The sequence below is a fragment of the Scyliorhinus torazame genome, chromosome 11 (genome assembly GCF_047496885.1).
Source record: "Scyliorhinus torazame isolate Kashiwa2021f chromosome 11, sScyTor2.1, whole genome shotgun sequence".
Classification (NCBI taxonomy): domain Eukaryota; kingdom Metazoa; phylum Chordata; class Chondrichthyes; order Carcharhiniformes; family Scyliorhinidae; genus Scyliorhinus; species Scyliorhinus torazame.
Genome location: NC_092717.1, coordinates 19,581,633 through 19,595,159, shown reverse-complemented (window position 1 = coordinate 19,595,159; position 13,527 = coordinate 19,581,633). Strand labels below are relative to the sequence as shown.

At 45.9% G+C, this 13,527-nt stretch overlaps 1 protein-coding gene across 1 annotated transcript in view; it reads left to right on the top strand.

The window, feature by feature from the left end:
* Positions 1 to 13,527, top strand: part of bmp6 (bone morphogenetic protein 6) — a 136,112-nt gene that overhangs the window by 43,438 nt on the left and 79,147 nt on the right. The window contains exon 2 of the mRNA XM_072467003.1: positions 12,736 to 12,928. Within this exon, the coding sequence (XP_072323104.1) occupies positions 12,736 to 12,928 (193 nt within the window). The remainder of the gene's footprint in view (positions 1 to 12,735; positions 12,929 to 13,527) is intronic.

Here is a 13,527-nt window from a genome sequence, read left to right as displayed (position 1 = left end):
AAGACCATTTACTTTGATTTCTGCAGCAGCATCTGCCTCTGCCACTACCTGGGTCCCATTGTTTATGGAACCCTGTGTCTTCCCAGTTACTACACTATACTACTGGGGCTGGTTTAGCACAGTGGGCTAAACAGCTGGCTTGTAATGCAGAACAAGGCCAGCAGCGTGGCTTCAATTCCTGTACCGGCCTCCCCGAACAGGTGCCGGAATGTGGCGACTAGGGGCTTTTCACAGTAACTTCATTGAGGCCGCCTTGTGACAAGCTATTATTATTATTATTATTATTATTATTATTATTATTATTATTATTTTCAAGGACTCCAGTTCAGTTGCTGGCCAATCATCTTCTATAAACTCCTATTCGCCCAAAGCTCCATCTCATATATGCCCTCCAATGCCAAGTTCCCCTTGCCCCTCACCAAACCCTCATTTAGCTGAATTGGCTCACTGGCTGTCAATGCCTCACATTGAAAGAAACCTTGCAGTGCAACGTGGGAGCTTTGGAGAGAGTGCAAAGAAGGGTCACCAGGATGTTGCCTGGTCTCGAGGGTGTTGGCTTTGAGGAGAGGTTGAATAAACTAGGATTGTTTTCACCGGGAAGACGGAGGCTGAGGGGAGACCTGATAGAAGTCTATGAAATTGAGAGGAATGACCGGGTGGATAGTCGGAGGCTTTTTCCAAGCGTGCAAGTGTCAATTGCAAGGCGGCGCAGGTTCAAGGTGAGAGGGGGAAAGTTTAAGGGAGATGTGCCGGGTACTTTTTTCACACACACAGTGGTGGGTGCCTGGAACACGCTGCTAGAGGACGTGATGGAAGCAGGCACATTTGAAACATTTACGAGGCATCAGGATGGGTACATGAATAGGGAGGAATGAGAGGCATACAGACAGAGTAAGGGCAGAAGGTTTTTAAAAAAATTTAGAGCATCATGATCGGCACAGGCTTGGAGGGCCGAAGGGCCTGTTTCTGTGCTGTATTTTTCTTTGTTCTTTGCACAAATTGGCTGCCACACTTCTCAGCTGTATTTCAATAGGACGGTCTGAGATTTTCAAAGCTGCTCTATAAATAAAAGTTCCTGAACTCAGCCCCATCCCTTTGTCTCAAGGCATTGCCCTCACCTCACCTGATTTCTTTCACAGTTCAACATCTGTTTCCCGTGCGCCGATCTGTAAATCGCCTCGTCTTCTTTGACGCTTACATCGATGCTATTTTTCTGTGTGAATAATTTGCGTGACTTCTCTGGGTAAACCTTAATGTTAGCACGTTTGTGCAGTATCAGCAAATGTGCTGACGTTGCTTCGCTGCATGTATTATCAGTCAGAGTTGAGAACAACGTCATGGTGGAGAGTGAGATGATGCCAATGAAAACTGCACAAATGCAGTCAACCACCTTGCTGTTTTGCATTTGGAAGCCTTCTATAATATTTTCGACTATAAGAATTGGAACAAAATCTGCCGAATGTACTTGTCAATGCGACAGATGGCAATACTGATATCCTGAAGGCTTAGTTTGCAATTTACAAGTTTGAAAATAAATCTGTTCCGACAAACCAGTGGAGGTCATTCACCCCTCGTGCCTGTTCTGTCAACCCATTAAACGCTGTTCAGATCTGCACACTGTAAAAAAAGAAAGTGATGTTCAATACCAGAGCACGTAATTTCTACCTTGTGTAGTTTGTTTCCCTTTTCCTGAAGAGGCTGGTTGCTGTGGGGTGAAAATTCATGATTGTTTTGGAATTGGGGCAGAGGTTGCCCTGTTTTGGTGACACTGGGGTTGACTCTTCCTGGAACTGTCCCTTTCAGCTTGCTGTTCTGGTAGGAGGCAGGGCTGAGAGAGGGAAATGCAACTCCTGCCTCTGTTTTCTCCCCCCCCGCCCCAGACCTGTTACGCTGCTGCATCAAACTCGTGCAATTTGATAAGCCATTTATAATCTTTGTCATGAATAAAACCTAAGCCATGACGTATGTTCACGTGGCTTTATTCAATAATGCCCTTTGTTTTATGGACAAATGCATGCAGATAGTTGCATATTGAGAACATTGGCGTGCAGTACTTTCAATATAAATTATAAAACAGTAATTCAATTCCTAGTTTAATCTCTTTCATGCGTGTGTTTTTTCTATTATTGGGGGGGGGGGGGGGGGGGCTGAAAATGAATTTGAGATAGTTGCCAGTTACGATAAGGTTCTCGTTGTAATGGAAATGCTGAATTATTTCAATGCAACTTTGAAGCTTGTTTTACTACAGTAGATGCAACTACAGTACTTCCTTGGATGATGTTTTGCAGGTGGTAGAGAAGTTTGGAGCAGTGGATTTGGAGACCAAAGAGCAATGGTTAATTCCAATTAGAACTGAGCAATGTCCTCGGAGCAGAAGATGGCCATTCAGCCCTTCAAACCTTCGCCACCATTCAATTAGATCATGGCTAATTTGCAGCCGAACTCTATTTGCCCACCTTCGCTCCATTGCATGTGCGACAAAAACCTATATCTCAGGCCTTGAAAGCTTCCATTGTTCCAGCGTCCACAAAGCTTTGGTTGTGCGTGTGTTCCAGATTTCGATGTAAGAAAAGCAGCTTCCTGATTTTGGTCCTGAATTAATTCCCAAAGATTCGCAAATACAGGTTCTTAGCCCAGCTGCGTTCTCCCACGATGCTCCACAAGGGAAGTGGGGAACGCTGGGCACTTTTTTATTGCACACTTGTAAATAACCTGCTCAAGGACCAAAATAGTTGGCGTTAAGGCAATTACATGAGACGGCAGTGATCCAAAGATTGGGCAGTACTGAGGGAGTGATGCTCTGCTGAAGGCAGCTGTCTTTCGGATGAGGTGGTCTGCCTGCTCAGGCGGATGTGGAAGATCCCATGGGTCTTATTTCGACAAGTTGTCCCCAGTGTCCTGGCTGGTATTTGATTACCTCAACAATACCACAAGAGCAGATTATCCAATCATTTTCACATTGCTGTATGTGGAAGCGTGCTGTGTGCAAATTGGCTGCTCTTTCCGACAATACAAAAGTGCCTACACTTCAAAAAGTACTTGTAAAACTCTTTTTGAGATATGCGGTGGTTGTGAAAAGCATTATACAGGCACAAATTCTCTCTGGTTAGCACTGTTGCTTCACAGCTTCAGGGTCCTAGGTTCGATTCCCGGCTTGGGTCACTGTCTGTGTGGAGTCTGCACGTTCTCCCCGTGTGCTCCGGTTTCCTCCCACAAGTCCTGAAAGCTGTTAGGTGAATTGGACATTCTGAATTCTCCCTCAGGCGCTGGAATATGGCGACTAGGGGCTTTTCATTGTAACTTCATTGGCAGTGTTAATGTAAGCCTACGTGTGACACTAATGAAGATTATTATAATGAGGTTTTCAATCAGTCTTGTGCATAACTAAAAGTCGACCAAAGATAACCCAGAACTTCGCCTCCTGCTGCCATGTGAGTCAGTGGTTGCTCTGTGTAAATCTTTTGCGGACAAATACAGCTAAAAGCACCAGCATTGAATTACTCATTTTAAAATGGATTCTCTTTTCTGCTCCAATAGTATGGGACTGCTGTGTTCACTGTCCCCATCCTCCACAATCAACCCCTGTAAAGCAATCTAATCTTTCCATGGTGGTAGCAAGTCATTTGACCAGAGAAGCCATCACAATGTGGAGAGGATGTTTCCTCTTGTGGGAGAAGCTAGAAGTAGGGGATCACTGTTTTTTGAAAAAATTAGGGTCTCTGATTTTAAACCAAGATGATGTCATTTGAGAGTACCTTTAAGAAATGGGTGGTTATCAAATAGCTGTAGTGTGTGTACCTTTAAGAAATGGGTGTTTATCAAATAGCTGCAGTGATGTCAGAATGTGGGTGGAGCTGGGCTGTCTGCCATTCACTTTCGTTGTTGAGCAGGCAGCTACAGTGTGTTTAGTTTAGTTTTGCAGATTGGGAGCTGCATCCAGCAAAACCAGGTGTACTTCTGATTTATTTCTGCATGAAAGGAATGTCTTCCAATCACTTGCTAATTTAAAAGTGATAACTGCTCTCAGAGAATTTAAACCTGATGTCTGTTGAAGAGAGTATTTGTCTTATGTTTGTTGCAAGGAAAGATTAAGGATTACTTACAGAGAACAGTATTCTTTGTGGGACTTATTGGAGTTGATAGTTGTTAAGATGTTTACTGTGGGTTTATAAAGTGTTAACTGGATTCATAAATAAACATTGTTTTAATTTAAAGGTACTTTAGCTCTCTGTTGCACCGCACCTGTACAGTAGGCCCGTGTGCTCCCCATAACCACGATCTATTAAAGGTTGTGTGTCAGGTGAACTCCATGATACATTTGGGGTTCACTAAACCCTGACCCATAACAATGAGAAGAGATGTTTTTTCTCTTGAGGGTTGAGTCTCTAGAATTTACTTCCTCAAAAGTCAGTGGAAGCAAGGGTCTCTGAATATTTTTAAGGCAGCTAGATAGATTCTTGATAAGCAAGGAGACCGTAGAATCACTACAGTTCAGTTCATCGAGTCTGCACCGACCTTCCGAAAGAGCACTCTACCCATGCCCACTCCCTTGCCCCATCCCTGCAACCCCATCCAATCTGCCCAACTTTGGACACTCAGGGGAAATTGATCATGGCCGATCCAACTAACCTGCACATCTTTGGACTGTGGGAGGAAATTGGAGCACCCGGAGGAAACCCACGCAGACACGGGGAGAAAGTGCAAACTCTATTCAGACAGTTACCCAAGGCCGGAATCGGACCTAGGTCCCTGGTGCTGCGTGGCAAATGGACAGTGACCCGGGGCCGGGACTGGACCCTGGTCCTCGGCGCCGTGAGGCAGCAGTGCTAACCAATGCGCCACTGTGCCGCCCCTTGAATGCATTTACACTAGTCACCTCAACTACCAACCTTGGTAGCAAGTTCCGCATTCCCACCGCTCTCTGGGTAAAGAAGATGCTTCTGAATTCCGTTGGGATTTTTTGGGTCACTTATCTTGATGGCCTCCAGTTTGCCCATCACCTGTGAACCTGGGACCTCGGAGCTGCAAAGCAACAATGCTGCCCACTATGCTACCATGCTGCCCTAATATTGGGCTAAACCCATACGACCAAGCTGACCAGAACGGTGTTCAACCACACGAGTCCAAAATCATGGGCAGACCATCATTTGACATTGAGGCCTCGCTGCGAAAGGATGTGCCAAGCCTGTGACAAAGTTCAAGGTGTTGTCGGCCGGAGCAAAGCTGAAGTTGATTCGGCAAGTGGAAAACCATGGCATGAAGTGGAAAGCGAACATAGTGAAGGCCTGGAACGTTCCGCTGTCACGTTTGTCCACCATACATGAGGCGAACATCTTTGAACGCCAAGTGGCCATTCCCTCCAGCATAGAAGAGGATGCGAACGGCTGCGTATCCCGACATTAAAGTTGCTCTATTAACATGGCTCAAGGAGGCCCGAGCAGAGAATGTTCCCATCTCCTGTCCAACCCTGCAGGGAAGAGAAGTCACCCTGGTAAAGAAACTAGCCCACCTGCAGGTAATCTGCTGGCTGGCTGGACTGAGTCATGACAAGACAATGATACCGTCTTCCACGTGGTTCGTGGTGAATGTGCAGTGGCTACGGCAGCAATAACGTGATTGGTTTCAAAATGGTTTTGCCCGCATCTTGAACAAGTATGCACCACAAAACATTTTTAATGTGATGAAGCCAGACTGTTTCCTGTGTTTACCAGTTCGTTCTTTAAAGATGAAACATGAAATGGTGGCAAAGTTGAGAAAGCAGCTTGTCGCTGCTCTGTCCCAACATGGATGGCACCAACAAGCTGCCACTTCCTGCGATAGTCCAAGAAGCTATGGTGCTTCACGAATGTCGAGACACTTCGCACGCACTGCGAGACTAACAACACTGCCCTAGGTGCCCTCCAGCACTTTTTAACTTGAGGATCAGAAAAGTGGACAAAACTCATCAACAAATGGAAAATTGTCACCATTACAGACAACTGCCCCACAAGCCGCCAACATGACGGGCCTCGAGTGTGTCAAGCTGATGTTCTTGCCTGCCAACACCCCAGCCAAGCTCAGTTAGTGGATCATGACGTGATTAAGAAACAGAAAGCCCGCTGATGTCTCTGGATGTTGAGGTTTTCATTAAACAGACGTGCAATCCAAATGTACTGGAGGCCGTGTTCGCGATGAAGAGAGGGTGGAAGATGGTTACGGAAGGCACAATTGCTAACTGTTTCCACCATGATGGGTTCAAGCAGGTTACGGCTGCTGAAGACATTGAGAATGGAGAGGAGCAAGGTGAGGTCAACCAACCAGTGACGAGGCGCTGTTCGCTCGGCTGCTGAAGCTGGCATGGAAATTCCAGCAGAGAACCATGGGAACGTACGAGGAGGTTGACGATGTCGAACGCTGCATAACGGAACTGGTGGATGTAGTAATCGTTGATGCAACGGGTTCTTCGACCGAGGACCTCATTACACGACAAAAATACTGAAAACATGTTTGACTGCATTGTCGACATGGCGAACTGTATCGCCCATATCTGAAGACAGCGCGCTAAGCAGAAAAAGGTTTCCCAGATCAATCTCCCAAAATTGTTTCAATGCAAGCCTCCAGCTGTTTTACAAGATCAGGCCATTGGAAGGTGTGAACAAATTAAATAAAGACTTTTTTCAAATATTTACTGCTTTACTGTGTTTTCAATTGGCATTTGAATGTGTTGTTTTTGACTTTGGCGTATCGGGTTGCCTAGCGATGCATTTATGTGGGAGCGGGGCCTCCTCTGCCCTCATGAAGCTTCGCTGAACATGTTTGTGGGCAGATCCCCGGGGATTCCAGCCGTTGGGATTTTACTGTCAATCATATATGGTGACAAATAAACTACTGGAATGCCACAGAACCTCATCTGCCACCCTTACTTGACCGGGTCGACATGGTTAATTGTTAACTGTCTTCTGCAATAGCCGAACCAGCCACTCAGTTGCTTCGGAAGGACAATAAGTTCTGGCCAGCAACATGCACACCCTGTCAATAAATTGAAAAATCATAACGTGCAAGATACACCATCTAAATCCATACGACCAACACATGACTAGGATCGAACTTCAGCAGAAATGCTGAAATAGGTTGTTTTTATAAAAGTGCAGACTAAGGAGTACCAGTATGTCAGTACTTTAGGGTCTGCCGTTGGTCCCTGAGCTCCGTGCACAACTGCAGACCCATAAATACCGACAAACTGAAAACAACGTTAAGCTTTATTTTTTTAAATATAAATTTAGAGTACCCAATTCATTTTTTTCAATTAAGGGACAATTTAGCGTGGCCAATCCACCTACCCTGCACATCTTTGGGTTGTGGGGGCGAAACCCACGCAGACACGGGGAGAATGTGCAAACTCCACACGGACAGTGACCCAGAGCCGGGATCAAACCTGGGACCTCAACGCTGTGAGGCAGCAGTGCTAACCACTAAACGTTAAGCTTTATAAGATGACATTGCATTACGAAAGATAATTTAAAATAGGCTGACAGGCTGGGCAATTGAGTACATCAAATTCAATTCCTTAAAGAAAGATCATTTTGCGCAATTCTGTTCAGCAAAGCTACTAGGGGCGGCACAGTGGTTAGCATTGCTGCCTCACGGCACGGAGGACCCGGGTTCGAATCCCGGCCCTGGGTCATTGTCCATGTGGCGTTTGCACATTCTTCCCCCATGTCTGCATGAGTCTCACCCCCACAACCCAAAGATGTGCAGGGTACGTAGATTGGCCATGCTAAATTGCCCCTTAATTGGGTACTCTAAATTTATTTAACAAATTAATTAAAAAACATTAAACAAAGCTACAAACTAACTTCAAGAAGCCCAATGAATCAGCAATACAAGTAAAGTCACCATAGTTCCAGATGACCAAAGACTGGTGGTGATTTAAGAACATAGAACATACAGTGCAGAAGGAGGCCATTCGGTCCATCGAGTCTGCACTGACTCACTTAAGCCCTCACTTCCACCCTATCCCTATAGCCCAATAACCACTCTTACCCTTTTTGGTCACTGAGGGCAATTTATCATGGCCAATCCACCTAACCTGCACGTCTTTGGACTGTGGGAGGGAACCGGAGCACCCGGAGGAAACTCACGCAGACACGGGGAGAACGTGCAGACTCCGCACAGACAGTGACCCAGCGGGGATCGAACCTGGGACCCTGTGAAGCCACTTGTGCTACCGTGCTGCCCAATCTGAGGGTCACCACGCCTCAGGCGAGGGGCAAGGTTGAGAAGGCAGTGAATAACCTCAGCCGGTACGAGGAACTGAACCTGTGCTGTTGACATCGCTCTGCATCACAAACCAGCTGTCCAGCCAAATGAGCTGAACCAGCCCCCGGCAATCCCCAATACACATGGACTGATTGCACAATGGAAACATCTGATTCCACTGAGCTTCCTTTGACCCCCAAAGTACTTTTACTTTGGGAGCTAACTATTTTTCCATAAATTAAAGTAAAAAACGGTTTAAACTTGGCAAAAAGGTTTGAAAAGGATGAGACGCGTATTACATTGGGCATTCAGCAACATCTCACTAAAAGGTTTCTCAAGGACATGCAACTTTGAAGTGGCTTTATGATAATCATTAAATCCAAGAGTCGCCGACCATTCATGAGCTTGCAGCAAAGGAAGTCAATTCGTGAGGAGGCTGCTTAATGGTAGGAATTTAACTTTGCTTATATGTGCCCCTTTCAAAGCCCTAGAAGATAAGACACGTCATAAACTAAGTTCTCTGGAAAATGCCAACAGAATGACTTCATTGATTGGGGGGAGGGGGGGGGGGGGGAGAGAGAGAGAGGAGCTAGATATATTTGAACAAACTCCTAAGTCACATTTCTGTCCTAAACAGAAGTTGAACAAGGCGTTAATGTCGGGGTGGGGAAGAGAAAGGGGATGTAACCATTTTCAGAACCTTTGTGCCAATATAATCTTAATGTTAATTCAATGTGAGGTAAATTGCAATTCAATTTGAGGCAAATTGCAATTTGCAGAATATGAACTACACCTTTTCTTTTTGTTTTTTGCCCAATTGCACCTATTCCGTGCAGACTAGTGGTTCAGGAAAAGGTGACTCACCACCTCATCGATGACAATTGGGGATGGACAGTAAATGCTGGCTTCCAATTTTCTACCCGCACCTAGTGAAATTAAATGAAATGAAAATCGCCTATTGTCACAAGTAGGCTTCAATGAAGTTACTGTGAAAAGCCCCTAGTCGCCACATTCCGGCGCTTGTTTGGGGAGGCTGTTACGGGAATTGAACCGTGCTGCTGGCCTGCCTTGGTCTGCTTTCAAAGCCAGCGATTTAGCCCTGTGCTAAACAGCCCCTGGTGGTGCTAGAAGCTCCGTTTCCATGGCTAGTAATTCCCGGAACAGGTCTCTAGTTTGTCGTCGGGCTGATAGCTTGACGGGCGCCATTCCACATTAAGTGTGGCTGACCAGGAGTCTCTCCCACTTGTACCGCCAGCCATTGGCGTGTTTGGAAGGATTTGCGGGTTGCCACACGCTACCTGTTTGACCGTGTTAGGCATGCACCTTCCCTGGCCATCAGGTCCTGGGGTGGGCTTGAACCTAGAGCTTCTGGCTCAGACAGGGATGCTACTCACTACGCCGCGAGACCTCCTGTAAATGCTGCCTTAGCCAGTGACAACCATATCCCATGGACAAACAAAAAAAAAACCTCCCCTTTGCCTAAGTGTCAGGTTGGATTTTGGCTCCTGTTTCAGCTTGCAGACATTTCTCAAAACCACTGTGCACCTGCCGTGCATTTACAGAGCAGATGCATCTTGTCAAATACCTAAAACATCTTATTATGGGTGGCTTTCTGGCTGAACTTTGAAAAGGATACCAATTGATAAGAATATGTATCCAGCACACCTGATTGTCAGTGACAATATAAGGCAATTCTTGAATGGGTGCGAATGACAAGAGGCTGCTTTTTATCAGTCTCACAAGTTCAGATAGGGGAGTGAAGTATGTTAAATAGTTAATTATTTGTTAGAAGCGAACTTAATGGAGATTAAGTGAACTTCAAATAGTGCTAGAAACTTTTAAGAATCTCAAAAATATTTTCTGTTTGAGATGTGAGAAATTGAATGTCCTGAGGCCCTGATAGAATTTGCTGAGGGTGTAATTGTCACTGCCTCTGGGAAAGGCAGGGAGGTTTGTCAAGTTGTGCTTTATGAACTGGAAATAAAATGAGCCCTGAAACTTCAATCGAGCCGGTGCGTGAGAACCTCCCCTCTGTGTTTTCCTCCCATCCCCACCAGCACTTCTCCCTGGCCTGTGTGGCTGGGATTAACAGCTTCAAACTCGTCACCCACAGAAGAAACAATTCAAAATTTGGGGGCTAATTTAACCAGTCATTTTCTCCCGAAATGTATTTTATGACAAACTTGTATCAAAGCAAGGTTACAGCAAATAAACACCCTGGGAAACATGCTTTCCAATAATCAACTATACAGTCTGTACAGATTTTCCCCCTTTTCACCCCCCCCCCCCCCCCCCCCCGTGACAAACAGTTCCTCAAACACTGTCACAATCGCCCCCCACCTTTCCTCAAACCCCCCTGCTGAGCCCCATAACTCATACTTTATCTTCTACAACCGCAGGAAGTCGTACAGGTCACCCAACCAAACCGCTACCCCCGGTGGCGTTAACACATCAGTCATGTGTGAAAACCAGAAGAGTTAACTCGATGTTACAGGAACCTCGAATTGTTTTTTGTTGTTGTCATTTTTAATGATTATATAGGGCTAGATTTTCACCACCAATGTGAATAGCCCAAGTCGGGAAATTTCCTGACTTGACAGACCTGCCTTGGTTTAAAAGGCCCCTTTAGAACCAGATTTTGTTTCCAGGAGTTGGTGGCAGGATCGAGTTGGGCCTGTTAACCCTGGGAGCAGGCCGAACAGACCTCAGGGGTTGGGCGAGTGCCAAGGCGGGCTGGTTAGAAATCCTGCCTTGGTTTTCTGGAACTATGTTGGGTTGTTTTCGGGGCTATTACGCCCTCTGATGCTCACTGCTCATGCCCCCTTGTGTCACCCCCATAAACATTCACCCAGTATTTACCGGGGGGGATAAACCTTGGGAGCCATTTGAAGTAGCAGAAAGTAAACTTTGAACAATCTCATACAACTCTCACGCTTACACTTGATAGTGGGGGATGGGGGAGGGCAACTCCCATTCATGAAACCCATACCAAGATTTTAAATCTCCTCAAGTGGTAATCTCTTATTAAAAAAAGAAACATTAAAGGCAACCAATCCTTTAATAGCCTCTTATAATAATAATCTTTATTCGTGTCATAAATTAAACTGTCACTCGTACTGTTTGCTCTGAACTCAGCAGAGATGACTTTAACTTTTGAAATTCAGCCAAGAATTCATGATGAAATTATGATAACCCTTGGTGCAATGTTAACAAAAACCTCTGTTGAAACTGCACCACTAGGTAGGCATTTCTTTTAAACTGCATCAGATGGCCTGTAAATCAGAGGTAGCTTTTTATGACCAGAATATATCTGGGTGTTTTTTTCACATTGTCAGATCAATATCAATATTGTAGCTGCGCTAGAACAGCTTGGCTTGGGGCACGGCTAAATCTAGAATACAAGCCTTCAGTACCCCAGCCAGAATGTTTTCAGGGCTCAAAGCTTTTGTTGTATAAAGTGCCTTCGGCTGTTTCTTGATATCACATGGAGTGAAATGAATTATCTGCAGATTGGAATCTGTGATGGGGACGTCGGGAGGAAGCTGAGATGGGCGGCACAGTGGCAAGCACTGCTGCCTCACAGCGCCAGGGACACAGGTTCAATTCCAGCCTTGGGTGACTGTCTGGGTGGAGTTTGCACGTTCTCCCCGTGTCTGCGTGGGTTTCCTCCGCGTGCTCCGCCCACAGCCCAAAGATGTGCAGGTTATGTGGTTACAGGGAGTGGGCTTAGGTGGGGGGGGGGGGGGGGGGGGGGTGCTCTTTTGGAGGGTTGGTGCAGGCGCAATGGTCCGAGTGGCCCCCTTCTGCACTGGCTTTGCTTTCCATTCCCTTCGAACACAGCGTGGGAAATTTCCTGGTGCTATATAACCAAGTTGAAATTCTTGTTACAGAAATTGCACTTTTTTCCCATTTCAAGATCGACCACCTAAAATTAGAGACACTACAAGAGGACTTAGCATTTTGTACAATTCTCCACTTGCATGCGCAGACCACAGTGTGTTCTCTCGTACCTGTGTCTTTGACTCTCGCTCTCGAGCTAACGCACAGTTGGTGTGCTAGATTATTTGTTATTGCCTTTGTGGCTTGACAACAATCCGAGGGAAGAAAGTTAGAACAAAGACTTGAGCGATTCTGGTGGAGGTCACAAAAGGCCAAGGATAAAGGGGTAAGTTAATTCTGAGTCTGGGACGTTTCTCCATGCTGCCAGGCTCAGCAATATAATGCAGTCTGTGTATCCGTCACCCATAAGCTGGTACAGCTTCTGCCACACAGGCGATCAGTGTGTTGCTGAATGAGCTTTCTATGCCAACACAGACTGTACCCCTGCAATATCCCAGGTACTGAGCTCTATGCATCGTGGATTTACAAAGCTGAATAAATGCATCAGAATATTGGTCTTTCATGGGGGTTTTGTATAAGTACAGCACTTGGGAGTGTCTGCATTTTGATTTTTGACTTCTTTAATTTTCGATTTATTTATTTTTCTTCTTCCTGCAGTTGAGCACGATAAAAGCTTTGCTCTCTACCAACCGCATCAGCAGGAGTATAAATTTAACCTGTCCCGGATTCCGGAGGGAGAGGCAGTCACTGCTGCAGAGTTTCGTATTTTTAAGGAATGGGTGAGAGGTCGTTTCGAGAATGAAACGTTTGAGATCAGCATCTACCAGGTGCTCCACGAGCGCGTGAACAGGTGAGTGCGGGCTTTGAGAATAAAGTGCTTCCCTCCCCCAAACACCCCCTGCCTATTTTGTTCACTTAACTCGCCCCAGTTGGGACCAATGGGATGATGAGCCATCAAGTGCTGGTTTGCAGGGATAGAGCTTGCCTCCCGCAATCCAGACGTGTTCTGGTTAGGTGGATTGGCCATGCTAAAAGTGCCCCTTAAAGATGTGCAGGATAAGTGGGGATAGCGTGGGGTGAGTGGGCCTAGGGTGCTCATTCGGAGGGTTGATGGGCTGAATGGCTTCCTTCTGCGCAGTATAGATGCAGCATGTTGGACTTTTTAATGTGCTCTGTGGCAGTGCGATCTAAAAATGTACTTAAATTGCAGGCTGGAATTATTTTTTTTAACAGCAGGTTTGACTTTTCAACCTAACCCCTGACAGGATATGTCTGATGCTCCCTCCCAAGTGTTTGTTTTACATGACCGTGCTAATTGTTACCTTGCCCAGTGGATTCCAGGGAAGTACACACTATTCAAATGTATCCATTCACTCTGGAGTTGCTTGTCCGATACCGTTCCATTCGCAGCAATGATGGAAACTCTTAAAAGGTGGTGCTGCCCGAGGC